At 36.9% G+C, this 18,726-nt stretch overlaps 2 protein-coding genes across 3 annotated transcripts; both read right to left on the bottom strand.

Moving 5' to 3' along the window:
• Nucleotides 1-367: 367 nt before the first annotated feature.
• Nucleotides 368-7,616, bottom strand: LOC116776743 (UDP-glucosyltransferase 2-like). Of its 2 annotated transcripts, none has more exons than XM_061528962.1 (10): nt 7,528-7,616; nt 5,966-6,108; nt 4,548-4,635; nt 3,593-3,758; nt 3,292-3,486; nt 2,606-2,825; nt 1,962-2,181; nt 1,676-1,895; nt 1,364-1,467; nt 368-1,278 (listed from the first exon to the last, which is right to left on the bottom strand). In XM_061528962.1, exons 2-10 carry the CDS (start codon nt 6,104-6,106, stop codon nt 1,103-1,105), a joined length of 1,530 nt encoding a protein of 509 aa, XP_061384946.1. In that variant the 5' UTR covers nt 6,107-6,108; nt 7,528-7,616; the 3' UTR covers nt 368-1,102. The 2 variants fall into 2 exon arrangements, with proteins under 2 accessions (XP_061384946.1, XP_061384945.1); XM_061528961.1 differs by having other exon boundaries at nt 7,421-7,615.
• Nucleotides 7,617-9,369: 1,753 nt separating this feature from the next.
• LOC116776742 (UDP-glucosyltransferase 2-like) lies at nt 9,370-18,237 on the bottom strand. The gene is made up of 10 exons (XM_061528960.1): nt 18,033-18,237; nt 16,524-16,666; nt 15,104-15,191; nt 13,080-13,251; nt 12,274-12,468; nt 11,389-11,608; nt 10,304-10,523; nt 10,018-10,237; nt 9,709-9,812; nt 9,370-9,622 (listed from the first exon to the last, which is right to left on the bottom strand). Exons 2-10 carry the CDS (start codon nt 16,662-16,664, stop codon nt 9,447-9,449), a joined length of 1,536 nt encoding a protein of 511 aa, XP_061384944.1. The 5' UTR covers nt 16,665-16,666; nt 18,033-18,237; the 3' UTR covers nt 9,370-9,446.
• Nucleotides 18,238-18,726: the final 489 nt, after the last annotated feature.

Here is an 18,726-nt window from a genome sequence, read left to right as displayed (position 1 = left end):
TTAATTGGCAACTTATTTAGCCTCCTTGGTTGCTTTAAATTGTTTAGTTAGCTATCGACGTCACGAAAACTGTCAGTAGTGCATCCGTGCTGCGCCGGGTGTGAGCACTGATCGCTTAAAAGTATTCAACATGGCGTACTCTGACTACGAACAGGGATTTTTAATTTCTGTGATTCTACGACATATATATTCTGCTGCGTCTCGAAAGCTACACATTCTTTGAATGTTTTCTTAATTATCAATTTAATTTTTTTGTGTAGATTGATTTATATACATATATTGAACGTTAACATAAAATGCGAGCTTAATATTAACGCATTCCCAACCAACCATCACAGAGTAAAAATAATGTGGAGGCAAAAAAAAAAATAGTGCAAAAAAATATATTTAGGATAATGCAAAGTATTAAACAACATTAAATAACTTCAATAAATAGAAAATGAAGATTAAGTTTTCTGCTATTGTGAAAATTGTTGCTTTTTTTTTAAATTTCAAAGCACTTCATCCCGGTAGAGTTTTACGTATACACTGATAAATCGTTCAAAAACCGGATATAGTAGAAATAATAAAAAAAAAATCAAATGTCCTTCAGGTTTTTTTATCCAACAAACATCATATACCACCTTTTTCGTCAAACGCCGTAATCTTACGCGTTTATTAAAGTGGACTATATAAAGGACTCGTTAATGAAGGAGCACTTAAAATCTATTACGCGAACTCGCTCGTGACCTTGTGATCTTGTCAGTAATAAACACACTGTTGTTTTTGTACAAACACTTGTTATAAGTTAAATAACAATATTGTATAGTTTAATGGCATGTAATTAAATGCATGTTATTGTTTTTGCAATGTAATTTAGTCTCTTTTTCAATTGTAGACCTTAAATATTTTTTTTAAACAATAAATCCGGCCTAATTACTCAAGATGGCCATGACAGAAATCGTTTAACCTGACAATGTACCGTTATAGAAAAAAAATATTATGTTGCCGTTTGAAAATACAAATAATACTATTAAGAATATCTTTAAAAGAACGAGATTTTTTGTTAAAATTTCCGTTAATTTGTAACCAACACCGAATAAACAGTCTAAAGATCGCTCTATTAATTCTTCTTTTCCTTCTTCCCCTTCTGCTTCTGTTTCGTCATGAACAGTCCAGCCACCTTCTTGAGGAGACTAAACGCTATCGCGAGCACCGCTAAGACAAATGCGATCTGATCCAGCATCCACAGCTCGTACCACTTGTAGAGATGCGTCTTGGAACGGAGATGGTACGCTCCTGAAACAAGATGAGCTCTCCTCGTCTCACTCACGTTAGCTGAAGACGTCCTTCGTCACGTGATCTATTTATGCTGCAACGTTACCTTTACTCTCAATAGCTAACTCCACGTAATGCTGAATCAGCTTGTCGGGCTTCACCGGCCGGCTCCGGAACAGCTTCGACAGCTCCTTTGCTTTTTTATAATAACTGAAAGATGATAAATTTAATGAAATCTCTCGGTTCAGCAAGTTTCTAGTAAAGTTCCTCACAATCTACTAATAAACTTTGATTAAAAAAAACCAACAGTTCTACGAAAACATTTCCTTAATTCAAATAGAGAAAATATCAACATGTTTATGAAATTTATCTTGTTTCGTTGACTTAACTTGAGGCAAATCTATTTAATGTCTGTCACCTGTCATTCCCGAGCATCTCCTTGAGAGCTTTTTCCAGGTCTTGAGCCATATCTGGGCCGATGCTGACCATGAGAGCTCTGCCCTCCCTTACACATCGCTTGGCGTTCCCAGGCTGGTCTCCGAACACGGGGATCGCGATGATGGGTATTCCATGGTATAGAGACTCCAGGGTCGAGAGAAGACCACCGTGTGTTATAAATACTAGTACATTTGGATGAGCTGCGAGAAAGTTTCAAAGTATTAAAATATGTATTAACCAAGAGTAATAGTAACTATAGAACATACATAAGATACTGGACTGTGGCATCCAGGGCCTGACGTGCACGTTCTTGGGAAGACCCTCGATCTTCTCCTCAAACTTCCAGAGCACCGTGTAAGGCAACTCGCTGAACACTTTGATAAGACCCTCCTTAGTCTTCTCCGGTAAATTAGCTGACTTCAAAACGGATCCCATACTGAAGTACACGACTCCTTTGGTGGAAGAGTCCAAGAGGTCTTGGAGATCCTGGAAATTGGAGGATATCATGGAGACAGCTCTTCCAAAACTTCGGGAACTATATCTTTCTACAATCAGATAGAAAGATTCAATTATCTTTTAATTATCCAACCCATTTAAAAAAATACATCCGTAATAAAATAAAATTTATGTCTTAAGACATTAATTGAAAGGGTATTTGAATACCCACTAATTATTCTTTCTTACTCACTATTTTGAAGTTACGTAAGGTGTTTCGATAGTCTATTTTTTATGCGACAAAACTATTACTCTGCTTGATTGAAATCAGAGCGTTTTTTAAGTGTTACTTCTGGAGACACCAGACTAAATGCCGAAGCTGTTATGGGACAAACAACAATCAAAACTCCAGGAACCTAAAAATATGTGTGAGCTAACAAAATTTTTGACGTAATTAGTACAATTTCATACAGACCTTGGGCAGTGGTGCTATGTTCTCATCCATGTGGTAGCCCGCTATATCGACCACGTTGGGTGGCAGACTCCTAGCTGGGGCGAAGGACGGGTGAGAGTTGACCAGCAGTACTGACACGTTATAAAGAGCGTCGTTGTACGGAGGGAGGGGAACTCCGCGAGCTGAAGATATAGCGGAGAAGTCTGACACATAATTTGCTTCCATCTTAGATTGGTCCAGTCTGAAATGAGCGTTTCCACTTACATTGCAACCCAGTTTTTTAAAGCCACTCTCTTATATATTTTGACATCCACTGCACTTCAGAGTTAAATAACAAAATTAAATTCACATATAATATGCGAATTTCCTTCCGTTTCGTTATCCTCTTTAGATTTTTTCCTGGTTCAAAGAAGTTCTGTGTAATTCTTGACACTTTATTGTACTTGATGTCATTCAGGTTGGGTTTCCTAGACTTTAGATGAGTGATGATTTATCTTCATGAATACATCCCTTTTCTGGTGAGTTGAGGACCTGTCATAGCTTTTTACATCTATAGATTTAATATTTATTTATGTATTCATTATTGCCCACTATGAACTAATGGCGGACTTCACGCTACAAGCATTAGACTTCAAAAACAGGACAGTAACACAGAAAAAAAATCCTATTATCTTTTCAAATTCTTTACTCTACTACATTGTACTCACAAATTAGCACCAGCCATGAGAAGGTAAGAGCCGGTGTTGACAAGGCGCTGCAAAAAACTCATCGGAATTGGGGAGTCGTTCATCATCGTTGGAATCGTGGGTATGGATCTGACGCTGTCTATGATATTCTCTAGATGGCTTTGCATCAGCATACCGCTGAGGAGAATCCATGGGGCCTGTTGGACTGCTGCATATCTGGTATTAGTTAACAAATTCCAAATATACAAACGTTGATTATATCTAATCACAAAACAAAAATGTGGGCCAAACTAACATAGGTTAAATCAGTTTGGGAACCTACCCAGCATCAGAATCCGAGAAGAACCACTCTGTTACGACAGCATCGAAGTTCTGTTTGATGAGAGCTTCTCTGACAGCTGGCGTCTCTATCGTACTCCGTGATATGTTCCTCGCGAATATCTTCACAAAGGTGGTGTTGAATCCCGCGTTGCCTGACATCACAACCTCTGTAAAAGGAGGGCTCATAGTCAGAACTGCTCCAAGATATGTTGTGAACACTAGCTGCAGTCTCGCTTCGTTCTTGATTGACAATCTGGGGGCTGATCGACTCAAGAGGCAGGTCTGGCCAAATGTGGGCTTTCTTTTGCAACCTGTCTCTGTTAAATAGAGGAACTGGAAGGTGTGAACGTATTTTCGTCGCCATAGCGAGCGCTTGAAGGGACACTAACTTCATTTCACTCTGACGTCTTGCCACAGGAACGGGCTGGGTTAGACAGCGGTGGCTAGGTAAATAACTTTAGTGACAGTTGGCGCAAAATTGATGATGGGCCGTAAGAGGGTGCATGGATTTAGAGTGTCAGTCATTAGACAGAGGCCTTATGTCGCTCTTCTCGGGAATACATATCCGTGTAAGGTACAAAGGTGTAGGTGAACTCAGAAGAAGCTTCTGGGTCTACCCTGGATGGACTGGACGCATGGATTTTTGACCCCGAAAGTCATCTCTGTTGCTGCTTCTTTGGGAAGGTCGCGGGTACGAATTCCGTTAGAGAATGACTTTACAGCCTCATCACACTGTATTGAGACTTTCAGGAGCTACTTCAATGAGTCAGTCAGTACTCTTACTTTCACTTTTTCGTCAGAGGAGAACGATAAAGCGCTTTATGAAGAACGTAAAAATTTAATATGAATTACTTCAAACTGTGTGTATTCAGTGTGAGGATTATTACTCGTGGTAAGATCGCTTATAAGTTATAGTTCTTATAACGGTAGGAGCGCGTCGCCCGCCATCTACTTACTCGGCACCAGGTCCCTCAAGTGGCCGACGTCTATGTATCTGAGATTCTTCGCCGGCTTCTCCTCCGGGAACGTCGTTATCATTGTGACCTGTGCGTACATTCATAACTTATAGGCATGAAAAATAACTCACAGTTTGTTTGTTTGTCTGTTCGCATCTATCTCAGTAACTACTGGACAGATTTTATTCTTTGAATGTGTGAAGTCCTTTTATCGAGAGTCACCAGTAATTATAGTAACAAACTATAGTAATAAAGTAAATTATTGTACGAGAAACGGGAAAAGTTCGTGTTTAGTGGGACGATACTAGCTCGGACTAAGGATGGGAGTAATGATATTTTAATAGACAAAACATCTATCCCTATTTATATATATATATATATTAACGTACAATCAATTTGTCTGTCAATCACACCACCTGACTGATATCATGTTAGTTATTTTTCGTCCTTAACAAGCGATGTATTTCAGAGTTCAAGGGACAGTTATCAGTTATCTATATATAATTCACTTATCGTATGTTTGTACACAGTTCGTGCGGAGAGACGCTGAGTGCAGTGAGATAATACGCGGTAACCTTGACAACTGTTTGACTGTAATGAGTTATCAGCGGACTTGAACCTGTGACCTGTGAGTGAAAGTACTCACAACATATGTCTTTATATATAATTCAACTGTACGTGTGTATGTCACTGAGCTACTAAACGGCTGGACCCATTTGTGTGCATCTATGTGGCGCCCCAGATGGTTTAGATTCACAAACCAGCCCGCTAGATGGCGCTGTCTGTATTTAGATTGTTTAAAATGAAAAGCCTTCAACGTAGTTACTATATGTATTGTTTTAACAAACTACACATCTCTCTGTGAGTTCAACTCTGATGTCCACGCGGACGGAGTCGGGGGCGAAAACTAGATTAGATTATCTTTGTGTAGATTATCTTTTATCTAATATACACTTCCTCATTGAAAATCATTTTTTTAAGGAATCCAAATCACAGTTTTCTAACTATCACTGATCACAGCTGGCTCTGACTCAGTCTGCCCGCTAACATGACGAAATAGTTCTGAACTAATCTCAATGTACGTTAAGAAGAGGAGAAGTTACTGATTTATTGAACTACGGAAAGCCAATTACATGAACTTCTAAACCCAAATCAGCGTGGACATATTTTTACACGCCCTTGTGATGATCGCGATCAGCACGGTCATGAATGGAATTTACCCACTGGCAATGTATAATGTGCCTCGGTTTCGTCACATTCCTATAGAATTCTCCTCTTCTATTGTTACAGTGACGTATAGGTTTCAGTGACCTCCACAAATAAACGATCTTTGTGACAACGAAACTATTTAGTAAATAGGATGGAAGTTACTGAGATATGTCAGTATGTGAGGGAAACATATCATATATGCCCCTGACCTGGTGACCAGCTTCCAGCAGCGGCTTCACGATCCCCATCATGAGGATGTGATGGCTCCTTGAGGGCACGTTCTGTATACAGAGGATGTGGTGTCCGAACACCGCGGACAGAAGCGACAGGAATAGTATTAGACGCTTCATGGCTGGAACATAATATATATATATATTTATATATATATATATATATATATATTGTTAGAAATAAATTAGGCAGTACTTCCACTTAGATGTTTATTGCTCCACAACTCGTAACAGAATCCCCCAGTCTAGCACTTACATCCTATTTATAATATTCAAAGGTAACATTTTTAGGTGAGGGTAAGTTACAATATCATAGAGGGCGCCAGTTTCCCTCATACGAGTTTCCATTAAATAATAAAACACTGAACATTACGTAAAACATGCAAAAGCTCTCATTATAAATTATAAAACCAATTGTTAAGTATTTGGACATTTAAATTACTGTACAGAAACATTATTAACATTAATTTACACTAGTTTAACCATCATAAGAATTTCCAATAAATATCAGAATATAAATAACGTTAAGCTTAGAATTATCAAGTATATCACAATTTAAATTATTATAAATAGTTATAACTAACAATATATATATATGGTCATATAAGATTTGTTAATTAATACGCTAACTAAAAGTTTAATTGATTTGACCGGAAATATCGGAAAGTATAAGTTAGTCTAAACTCGTTACAACAAGTTCAATAGTGTATATGGAATTATCGAAATAGATCAATGACCCTTATTATCTGTCAAACAAAATGAGTCGTTAAAAAGTTACCCAACAATCTGTAATAGAAGATGGATGTACACAATAATTGATGAAGCAAAATAATCCAAAACAAACTCATACATAACGACCAAGAAGTTGTTTGTTGATACCAATGTATTTAACACTGGCATAGACGGACGGCTGGACAGATTTTGATGGGATCATCCAGCAGATAGTTAAAATTATAAGAAGAATGATTTTAGATAAACAAAATAACCTGGTTAAACGGAGAACTTCAAGTGATCAGCTAGTATGTATGTATTTATTTATTTATGTACCAAGAGTTAAAAAATTTGTTACAAAGGGAGAGTGATGTACAAAGGATAACTTATCTCTTAAAAGAGATCTCTACCAGACACCCTATCGATAGAGGAAACTGGATGAGAAAGCGTGGAGTAGGTACAATAGAAAGAGAGAAGGAAAAAAAAATAAAAAACAAAGAGATTTATATATAAGTAAACATAATATATATATATATATATATATATATAATATACGTAATAATTAAATATTGGTGTGCTAAACAACTATGAGTGCCAGATAATTATGGGGGACAAACAGCATGACATAACATACGTATTGTACATAACATTGTGCAATATTTAATAAATAAACATACACAAACAGTTTACATATATATAAAGCAGAGAGCAAAAATTACGTACGTAAATATGTTTTACGTTCCGGAACCGGGAGAATTTAATTTGACCAAGAAATTTATGAGTATCTTTCCACGATTTAGTCACGATATGTATTTAAAATAAAGTACTACCCGTAATGTTTTTTATTCTTGCGATAAATTTACTTCAACACTGTCATTTAATGTGTTCATGTTCGGAGTAAACACTTAACTGTGGACTGAAGAAGATAATGGCAAAAAGCTCTACTATAGTCAAACATACAAGGCAATATGACATCTTATTATAAATGACATAAGTCCCATTTTACTTCCAAATACCCGACACGACGCTACCTTGGAGTCCTCATAAGTTAAACTACAAAGTATTTTAAATCCTAATAATAAATAAATAAGTTTCAATATCCTTTACTAACAGATCATTAATGACTCAAATCTACATTACTGTGAGATCTCTAAAATTGTTCGAGCAAACAAATCACGTATACTCACAAGAAGTCAACAGAGACGCGAGCAAATGAAACTAATATTTTTCCGATGAACTACGCGGATTTTTATTATTTTAAAAACTACAGACACTCACATCTCGTCTGCCCGTGATCACGGTTGCTGAAAAGTAACCGAAACGTCGGGAGTATGTAGTTTTTAAAATGATAAAAATCCGCGTAGTTTATCTTAAAAATATTAGTTTCATTTAAATGAATTAAACTCGCGAAATTTAATTTCTGTCATTGACATTTAAATTTACTTTACAATTAAAAAGGAATAATTATTCCGCTTCAGGAAGAGACGAAAGGATATGATACTAGTTTAAGTATAGTTCAATGTATAACTTACTATAGGTTTGCATCGTGAGAGTACGTACACGCATTTTCAAGTTTTACTTACTTTAACTGCGTGTGTAATGATATGGAGCTGTCAATGATAAATCACGCCGATTTTATGTTTTAGCTAACGTACGTACCTATAGTTTAATAGTTTTCTATCAGATCAGCTAAAAAACATAGCGACCAAATTTTTTTTCTAACACCATACTAGTACGTAAATATACTCATTAGCCTGATCTAGAAGTTCCGTATTCCTTTGTCTTGTTTATTGAGTCTGCAACATAAGGGATGTTGCGGATGCTTTGCCGGCCTTGATTGTGTGAGAGGGAGAGTAAAGGGTGGGAACAGGGAAAGGGTAGGAGAGAATTGGTAAGGGGAAGGGCAACCGGCTCTCTGACTCACAAAGTTCACCCAAAGGATGGCTGGATAGCCGGCAATTTATTCCAAGAGAACATTCTGGAAACTTGAATTAAGAGTAACAGACTCATAATGGCGGCGAGGAGACAAGTTTGGGGTTCAGTGAGTAAAATTTTCATCACCCTATTCCGATACTGCCTGAAGATTGAAATACTCTCTACCATGCCTCTCTCTCAAATTCTATTTGATCCCGTTTGACCTACCAGCCCAACTGTCACTTCACAACTGTTCCGTCATCAGCGTTACCAAAAACCACCTAGCACTTTCTGTCAATGTTTGCCATAAATAGGGCTGAGGAGAGGACAGATCCCTTAGAAACTATGACTCAGAAAAGTCAGCATTAATAACTATTCGCAGATAAGTGATATAGAGGAACAGAAAAACTATTTTGCTGTTTCCAGAAAGCTCGCTGCTTACTTCCTTACTTAGTTAGGCTTCAGTCGCAGACACTGTCAAATATTTCAAGACGTCAAAGAAAATTACGAAAAATTTGCCACTATTCTCTAGATTCTAGAGCTTTCCTCGCTAAATATAGGGAGGACATCAGAAGCCATACTAGTTATTTAGTAGAGCAGGTACGAAATGTCGTAACAGGAGAAGATTGGTGTGAACATGTTTTCAGATCATTGCTTGAAGCGCCATCTAGGATACCGAGTCTGTTCACGTGGAGATTATAAAGAATTCTCTTTTTGCCAGCCTATTAGGAATACTGACCACGAAAATAAAGTGAACATTATATTAATATAGATTTTATTATTTTTTTTATGAGATAACATACAAAAACGCTCATAAACATTAAAGATCGCTCTATTAGTTCTTCTTTTCCTTCTTCCCCTTCTGCTTCTGTTTCGTCATGAACAGTCCAGCCACCTTCTTGAGGAGACTAAACGCTATCGCGAGCACCGCTAAGACAAATGCGATCTGATCCAGCATCCACAGCTCGTACCACTTGTAGAGATGCGTCTTGGAACGGAGATGGTACGCTCCTGAAATAAGATGAGCTCTCCTCGTCTTACTCACGCTAAGCTGAAGACGTCCTTCGTCACGTGATCTATTTATGCTGCAACGTTACCTTTACTCTCAATAGCTAACTCCACGTAATGCTGAATCAGCTTGTAGGGCTTCACCGGCCGGCTCCGGAACAGCTTCGACAGCTCCTTTGCTTTTTTATAATAACTGCCAAAGACACATAATTGTATGAAACTGTATTTAAATTTAGCTTCTTATAGAAAATGGATGTTTGAATGATGCTAAACGGAGTTGAGATAAAAATTTCTTAAATCGAATAAAAAACATGAACATGTTTATGAAGTTTATCTTGTCTCGTTGGCGTAACTTCAAGCAAAAATATATTAGTTTTTCTATATTTCGTGTCTCTCACCTGTCATTCCCGAGCATGTCCTTGAGAGCATTATTGAGGTCTTCAGCCATGTTTTCACCGATGCTGACCATGAGAGCTCTGCCCTCTTGTACGCATCGCTTGGCGTTCCCGGGCTGATCTCCGAACACGGGGATCGCGATGATGGGTATTCCATGGTATAGAGACTCCAGGGTCGAGAGAAGACCACCGTGTGTTATAAATACTAGTACATTTGGATGAGCTGCGAGAAAGTTTCAAAGTATTAAAATATGTATTAACCAAGAGTAATAGTAATTATAGAACATACATAAGATACTGGACTGTGGCATCCAAGGCCTGACGTGCACGTTCTTGGGAAGACCCTCGATCTTCTCCTCAAACTTCCAGAGTACCGTGTAAGGCAACTCGCTGAACACTTTGATAAGACCCTTCTTGGTCTTCTCTGGTAAATCAGCTGACTTCAACACGGATCCCATACTGAAGTACACGACTCCTTTGGTGGAAGAGTCCAAGAGGTCTTGGAGGTCCTGGAGTTTAGGGGCCAGTAGTGATCTAGTGCTTTTACTATTTGAGGACTATGACTATCTAACAAAATATAGTCAACCTCAATCAAGTCCAATAGTAATAGGAAGATCAGATTGTTCGCAGAAGAATAAGGACTAGGAATAAGGAGTAAGGAATAAGGACTAGGAATAAGGAGTAAGGAATAAGGACTAGGAATAAGGAGTAAGGAATAAGGACTAGGAATAAGGAGTAAGGAATAAGGACTAGGAATAAGGAGTAAGGAATAAGGACTAGGAGTAAGGAATTAAGGCCTAAGGTTCAGTAGTAATTTTGTTGGCCAAAGCCAAGAGGCTCATAGCAACCTCTCTGCGTGACAGATAGTCTTTATAATCGTTTCGTTATTGACGTGTTTGAATCAAAAACAAAAGAAGCACGACTTCTATTGACCGATAGAAGAGGAGAAGCAATCGTTCCAAGCACTGACTTCCTGATGATGATGTGCTAATTCTTCTCGAAACGCCAGAAAAATTCCGGATCACTTACAGAATTTAGTAAACAATTAAATGAAACTAGTGTTATTCGGATTTACTACGCGGATTTTATTATTTAAAAACACCTCGTCGCCCGTGATCACGGTTGCTGCAAAGTAACCGAAACGTCGGGATTATGTAGTTTTTAAATAATAAAATCCGCGTAGTAAATCCGAATAATACTAGTTTCATTTAAATGAATACTCGCGAAAATCTTAGATCTCATTAGTAAACAATTTCTTTATGAAATATTATACAAAGACGCCATGATTACATCAACCAAAAACTTCAGAGACCTAAGGATGTGGATCAGGCTGTAAAGGTTTTGTCACAATTTAAACATGGATTTCATACAGACCTTGGGCAGTGGTGATATGTTCTCATCCATGTGGTAGCCCGCTATATCGACCACGTTGGGTGGCAGGCTCCTGGCTGGGGCGAAGGACGGGTGAGAGTTGACCAGCAGTACTGACACGTTATACAGAGCGTTGTTGTACGGAGGGAGGGGAACTCCGCGAGCTGAAGATATAGCGGAGAAGTCTGATACATAATTTGCTTCCATCTTAGATTGGTCCAGTCTGAAATGAACGTTTCCACTTACATTGCAACCCAGTTTTTTAGAGCCACTCTCTTATTCATTTTGTTATCCAGTGTAATTTACATTTTAGTAACAAAATGAAATTGTTATATTTGTCATTTTTCATCCGTACCAAAATCCTCCCGCGGTTTGTACCTGGTCCATTAAATTTTTTTAAATTCCACGCAGTCGTAACGAGATCTAAGACTGTCGCGAGTTTTATTCATCTAAATGAAACTAATATATTTTCGGATCAACTACGCGGATTTTATTATTTTAAAACAACATAATCCCGACGTTTCGGTTACTTTCACGGGCAGACGAGATGTGTATGTCTGTCAGTTGGTCCTGTTATTTATCATCAAATTCCCCATTGGACGAGGTATTTTGTTAAAAAAATTTTCATAATCTATGGCAGTTTCTTGTGACTGTTATTATTGGTACTAAAAGCATAGGCCTATGTCCAAAACGGTTTTTAGCTTTCCGTAGTAGCAATAGCTGCAGAAAATTTTCTCCAGCACTTCAAAATCTTTTTAGGTAAGTTTGTGGAAGGAAGCTCTTATCGCAGACTTGACAGAATCCTCTCATATTGACAAAGATCTCATGCTTAGCGCTTTGGATGTTACAGGTCCATTAGTTTCTTATATATCATTTTATTCTACTAACAAATTAGCGCCAGCCATGAGCAGATAAGAGCCGGTGTTGAGCAGGCGCTGCCAAAAACTCATGGGTACTGGAAAGTCGTTCATCAAAGTTGGAATGGTGGGTACGGATCTAACTGTGTCTACGATATTCTCCAGATGGGCGTGTATTACCATGCCGCTGAGGAGAATCCATGGAGCCTGTTGGACTGCTGCGTATCTGAAATAAATGAAAATTTGTTTGTTTGTTACCTCAGCATCCAATTTATCAGGCAAAATTTTATTTGGTGATCAAAGAAGAAAAACAATCATCACCCCAAGCTGAGAGTTTTTCATTACGACCTTTCAAAACAGAAACATGTGCCCTTATTGACTCTTCCACCAAATCGAAAGACATGGAATTGTCCCAGTGAATACATTTTAAAACTTCCAGATGGTAATTAAATAGCTAATCATATCTTATCATATGCAAAAAAAGGAAGGTTGTGGTGGCCTGGAGGTTAAGGCCCGCCTCTCACACGTGAGGGCGCGGGTTCGAAACCTGGTAAGTACCAATGTGATCTTTTCCGAGTCATATGTACTTTCTAAGAGTATTCAGACACCACTGACGGACGGTGAAGGAAAACATCGTGAGGAAACCTGGTCTTATAATTTTAAATTATAAGATTGATATCGCCAACCCGTCTTGAGCGAGCGTGGCGATTAATGCTCTAACTTTCTCCATATGGAGAGGCCTGTGATCAGAAGTGGGCTCCGATAGGCTGATAATGATGATGATATGCAAAAAAATGTGATCTATACCGAGATAGGTAAATCAGTTTGGGAACCTACCCAGCATCAGAATCCGAGAAGAACCACTCGGTTACAACGGCATCGAAGTTCTGTTTGATGAGAGCTTCTCTGACAGCTGGCGTCTCTATCGTACTCCGTGATATGTTCCTCGCGAACATCTTCACGAAACTCATACTTTGGCCCGCCCTGGACTTCAATAGGTTTGAGTCTTCTGCAACAGAACAGTTCATGCTTTGGAAGTACTTCATATATGTCTTCAGTGCTAACAGAATAGATTTTGGACAAATTTTCCGTCGTATAGGATCCTGTTTAGCCTTTTATGACAGCCACTCGAACAGATAAATCCCAAATGACCACCCGCTCTACCCTGAACTAAAGGGTAGTTACAAGATATTTTAAAAAAGATTGTAGAATACTTTGAAAACTACCGAAATTTTGTATAGTAGGAAAATAAAGAGAAACTAAAATTTTTGTAAGAATAATATACGTAAGCCCTGATTTCGGAAGGTCTAAAGCGGGTTAATTTGGGGTTAAAAACGACTTGTATCCCAAAAAACTACAAGTTCTAAAGAATAGTTGAATAACGAATTCGATAAATACGAAGATCTACAACTACTGTATCTCGGCTTTCGCAAGTAAAGTATTATTAAACTTTTAATAAAAGTATTTTAAAACATTTGAATAATCAAGTTTTTATCATAATATTGATTTATTACTTGAATTTAAGTTCTAGAAGTCGTGATAAGTCGCTTTTTAACCCAAAACTCCCTTCCACTTCTCGACTTTAGATCGGCGCAAAAATTTTATTCAGCATTCATTTTCTTATCCCAATAATTCCATACTTATATTTTGGGGTCCAAAAACTTTTGGTCATGGTCTCTATCGAACACTACTTTTGCCTGTGACTTCGTCCTTGTGGACTTCTGAATTGGGGTCAAAAAACTTAAGAATGCTCAAATTTGTAGACACCAACCGACAGCGCCATCTATTGACTGCGTCTGAATCAATTTAATGTACAACTGTCATGAGATATCTCACCATCAATCCCGTAAAGCATTTTATTTTAGATAATAATCTATATTGTCTCCTGATTTTTGACCTATATTATTGTAAAATTTCACTAAAATTGGTTCACAAATCTTCGTATATATAGTAATCCCCCCTATAACACGGTACTCTTATAACGCGTTTTCATATAACGCGATTTCATGTCCCTCGTATAACACGTGTTTTCCCCCATATAACACGGGGATTCCCAAATGTTCTTGGTTCGATTTTAATAAAACGCATATATTTCGTTCATAACATAGTTTTTCCTTAATATTCGATTTAAACCCTCTTTAACAAGAAAAGTTAAACGTGAATCATTTGTATATAACGCGTTATACGAGGTCATACGAGCGCGTTTTACGAGAATATTCGTACAACGCGTTTTCCTATAACGCGGAACAAATATAAAATAAATGTATTAGTAAGGCAACTGTCACACAAGGTTTGTAGCTTGTCAGGATCAATTTTAAGAATTGAATATATTTGCGTAAAAAGTATGGCTGTCTATGTTAATGGAATTCTTACTTGGTTGATGATGGACAGTATCAAAAACCAAAACAAAAGAAAGGAACTTGTTTTATGGCGCGTACATTTTAAGGGAGTCTTTGTTCTCGTTAGTTTTTGATGTTTTCAGAGGTGAGTGGGTACGACTTGTTTACTAATATTAGGACACAAATGCCGTTTGCACAGAAACGTGGTACGTAGGATGATTGTTGAATAATGACAAAGAAGCTTGTCCCGTCTAAGAGCGGTCTATATTTTGATTCTATTGAAATCTACTTTTATCCTTAATATTGATAGTTATTTTTTTTTATAAATTCGTAATAGTATTAAAGAGTTTTCGCAAACCGAAACCAGGGAAGTTCGCGCCTAAAACTCCTCGCTTCGTAGTATCAACGTTGGTATACGAATTAACTTCAAACTGTGTGTATTCAGTGTGGGGATTATAACTCGTGGTAAGATCGCTTATAGCTCTTATAACGTTAGGAGCGCGTCGCCCGCCATCTACTTACTCGGCACCAGGTCCCTCAAGTGGCCGACGTCTATGTATCTGAGGTTCTTCGCCGGCTTCTCCTCCGGGAACGTCGTTATCATTGTCACCTGTTCGTACATTCATAACTCAATGTAACATGAAAAATAACTCACAGTCTGTTTGTTTGTTTGTTCTCATCTATCTCAGTAACTTCAGGACCGATTTTATTCTTTGAATGTGTGAAGTCCTTTTATCGAGAGTCAACAGTAATTATAGTAATAAACTATAGTAATAAAGTAAATTATTGTACGAGAAACGTGAAAAGTTCGTGTTTAGTGGAACGATACTAGCTCGGACTAAGGATGGGAGTAATGATATTTTAATAGACAAAACATTTATTCCCATTTATATATATATATATATATATATATATATATATATATATGTATTAAGGTACAATCAATTTGTCTGTCAATCACACCACCTGACTGATATCATGCTAGTTATTTTATGTCCTTAACAAGCGATGTATTTCAGAGTTCAAGGAACAGTCATCAGTTATCTATATATAATTCACTTATCGTATGTTTGTATATAGTTCGTGCGGAGAGACGCTGAGTGCAGTGAGATAATACGCGGTAACCTTGACAACTGTTTGATTGTAATGAGTTATCAGCGGACTTGAACCTGTGACCTGTGAGTGAGAGTGTACTCACAACATATGTCTTTACATATAATTCCACTGTACGTGTGTATGTCACTGAGCTACTAAACGGCTGGACCGATTTGTATGCATCTGTGTGTCGCCCCAGATGGTTTAGATTCACAAACCAGCCAACTAGATGGCGCTGTCTGTATTTAGATTGTTTAAAATGAAAAGCCTTCAACGTAGTTACTATATGTATTGTTTTAACAAACTACACATCTCTCTGTGAGTTCAACTCTGATATCCACGCGGACGGAGTCGGGGGCGAAAACTAGTGTGTAGATTATCTTTTATCTAATATACACTTCCTCATTGAAAATCATTTTTTTAAGGAATCCAAATCACAGTTTTCTAACTATCTCAGGAGACAGCTGGCTCTGACTCACTCTGCCCACTAACATGACGAAAAAATTCTGAACTAATCTCAATGTACGTTAAGAAGAGGAAAAATAACTAATTTATTGAACGACGGATAACCGATTACACTGACTTCTAAACAAAAATCAGCATGGACATATTACACGCCCTTGTTGTGATGATCGCGGTCAGCACGGTCATGAATGGAATGTACCCACTGAAAATGTATAATGTGCCTCGGTTTCGTCACATTCCTATAGAATTCTCCTCTTCTATTGTTACAGTGACCTCCACAAATAAACGATCTTTGTGACAACGAAACGATTTAGTTAATAGGCTAGAAGTTACTGAGATATGTCAGTATGTGTGAGGAAAACATATCATATATGCCCCTGACCTGGTGACCAGCTTCCAGCAGCGGCTTCACGATCCCCATCATGAGGGTGTGATGGCTCCTTGAGGGCACGTTCTGTATACAGAGGATGTGGTGTCCGAACACCGCGGACAGAAGTGACAGGAATAGTATTAGACGCTTCATGGCTGGAACATAATATATATATATATATTGTTAGAAATAAATTAGGCAGTACTTCCACTAAGATGTTTATTGCTCCACAACTCGTAACAGAATCCCCCAGTCTAGCCCTTTCATCCTATTTATAATATTCAAAGGTAACATTTTTAGGTGAGGGTAAGTTACAATATCATACAGAGGGCGCTAGTTTCCCTCATACGAGTTTCCATTAAATAATAAAACACTGAACTTTACGTAAAACATGCAAAAGCTCTCATTATAAATTATAAAACCAATTGTTAAGTATTTGGACATTAAAATTACTGTACAGAAACATTATTAACATTAATTTACACTGTTATAACAAATATACAGATGGCGCTAGTTTAACCATCTTAAGAATTTCCAATAAATATCAGAATATAAATAACGTTAAGCTTAGAATTATCAAGTATATCACAATTTAAATTATTATAAATAGTTATAACTAACAATATATATATATATATGGTCATATAAAATTTGTTATTTAATACGTTAACTAAAAGTTTAATTGATTTGACCGGAAATATCGGAAAGTATAGGTTAGTCTAAACTCGTTACAACAAGTTCAATAGTGTATATGGAATTATCGAAATAGATCAATGACCCTTATTATCTGTCAAACAAAACGAGTCATTAAAAAGTTACCCAACAATCTGTAATAGAAGATGGATGTACACAATAATTGATGAAGCAAAATAATCCAAAACAAACTCATATATCATGAACAAGAAGTTGTTTGTTGATACCAATGTATTTAACACTGGCATACACGGACGGCTGGACAGATTTTGATGGGATCATCCAGCAGATAGTTTAAATTATAAGAATAATGATTTTAGATAAACGAAATAACCTGGTTAAGCGGAGAACTTCAAGTGATCAGCTCGTATGTATGTATTTATTCATTTATGTACCAAGAGTTAAAAAATTTGTTACAAAGGGAGAGTGATGTACAAAGGATAACTTATCTCTTAAAAGAGATCTCTACCAGAAACCCTATTGATAAAGGAAACTGGATGAGAAAGCGTGGAGTAGGTACAATAGAAATAGAGAAGGAAAAAAAATAAAAAACAAAGAGATTTATATATAAGTAAACATATATATATATATATATATATATATATATATATATATATATATATATATATATATATATATATATATATATATAATATATACGTAATAATTAAATAATGGTGTGCTAAACAACTATGAGTGTCAGATAATTATGGGGGACAAACAGCATGACATAACATATGCATTGTACATAACATTGTGCAATATTTAATAAATAAACATACACAAACAGTTAACAAATATATAAAGCAGAGAGCAAAAATTACGTACGTAAATATGTTTTACGTTCCGGAACCGGGAGAATTTAATTCGACCAAAAAATTTATGAGTATCTTTCCACGATTTAGTCACGATATGTATTAAAAATAAAGTACTACCCGTAATGTTTTTTATTATTGCGATAAATTTACTTCAACACTGTCATTTAATGTGTTCATGTTCGGAGTAAACACTGTGGACTGAAGAAGATAATGGCAAGAAGCTCTACTATAGTCAAACATACAAGGCAATATGACATCTTATTATAAATGACATAAGTCCCATTTTACTTCCAAATACCCAACACAACGCTACCTTGGAGTCCTCATAAGTTAAACTACAAAGTATTTTAAATCCTAATAATAAATAAATAAGTTTCAATATCCTTTACTAACAAATGATTAATGACTGAAATCTACATTACTATGAGATGTCTAAAATTGTTCGAGCAAACAAATCACGTATACTCACAAGAAGTCAACAGAAACGCGAGCAAATGAAACTAATATTTTTCGGATGAACTACGCGGATTTTTATTATTTTAAAAACTACAGACACTCACATCTCGTCTGCCCGTGGTCACGGTCGCTGAAAAGTAACCGAAACGTCGGGATTGTGTAGTTTTTAAATAATAAAATCCGCGTAGTTTATCCGAAAAATATTAGTTTCATTTAAATGAATAAAACTCGCGAAATTTAATTTCTGT

The sequence above is a fragment of the Danaus plexippus genome (assembly GCF_018135715.1).
Source record: "Danaus plexippus chromosome 29 unlocalized genomic scaffold, MEX_DaPlex mxdp_36, whole genome shotgun sequence".
NCBI classification, from domain to species: domain Eukaryota; kingdom Metazoa; phylum Arthropoda; class Insecta; order Lepidoptera; family Nymphalidae; genus Danaus; species Danaus plexippus.
The sequence above is the reverse complement of the archived record's forward strand: the minus strand, read 5'-3'. Positions and strand labels throughout refer to the sequence as shown.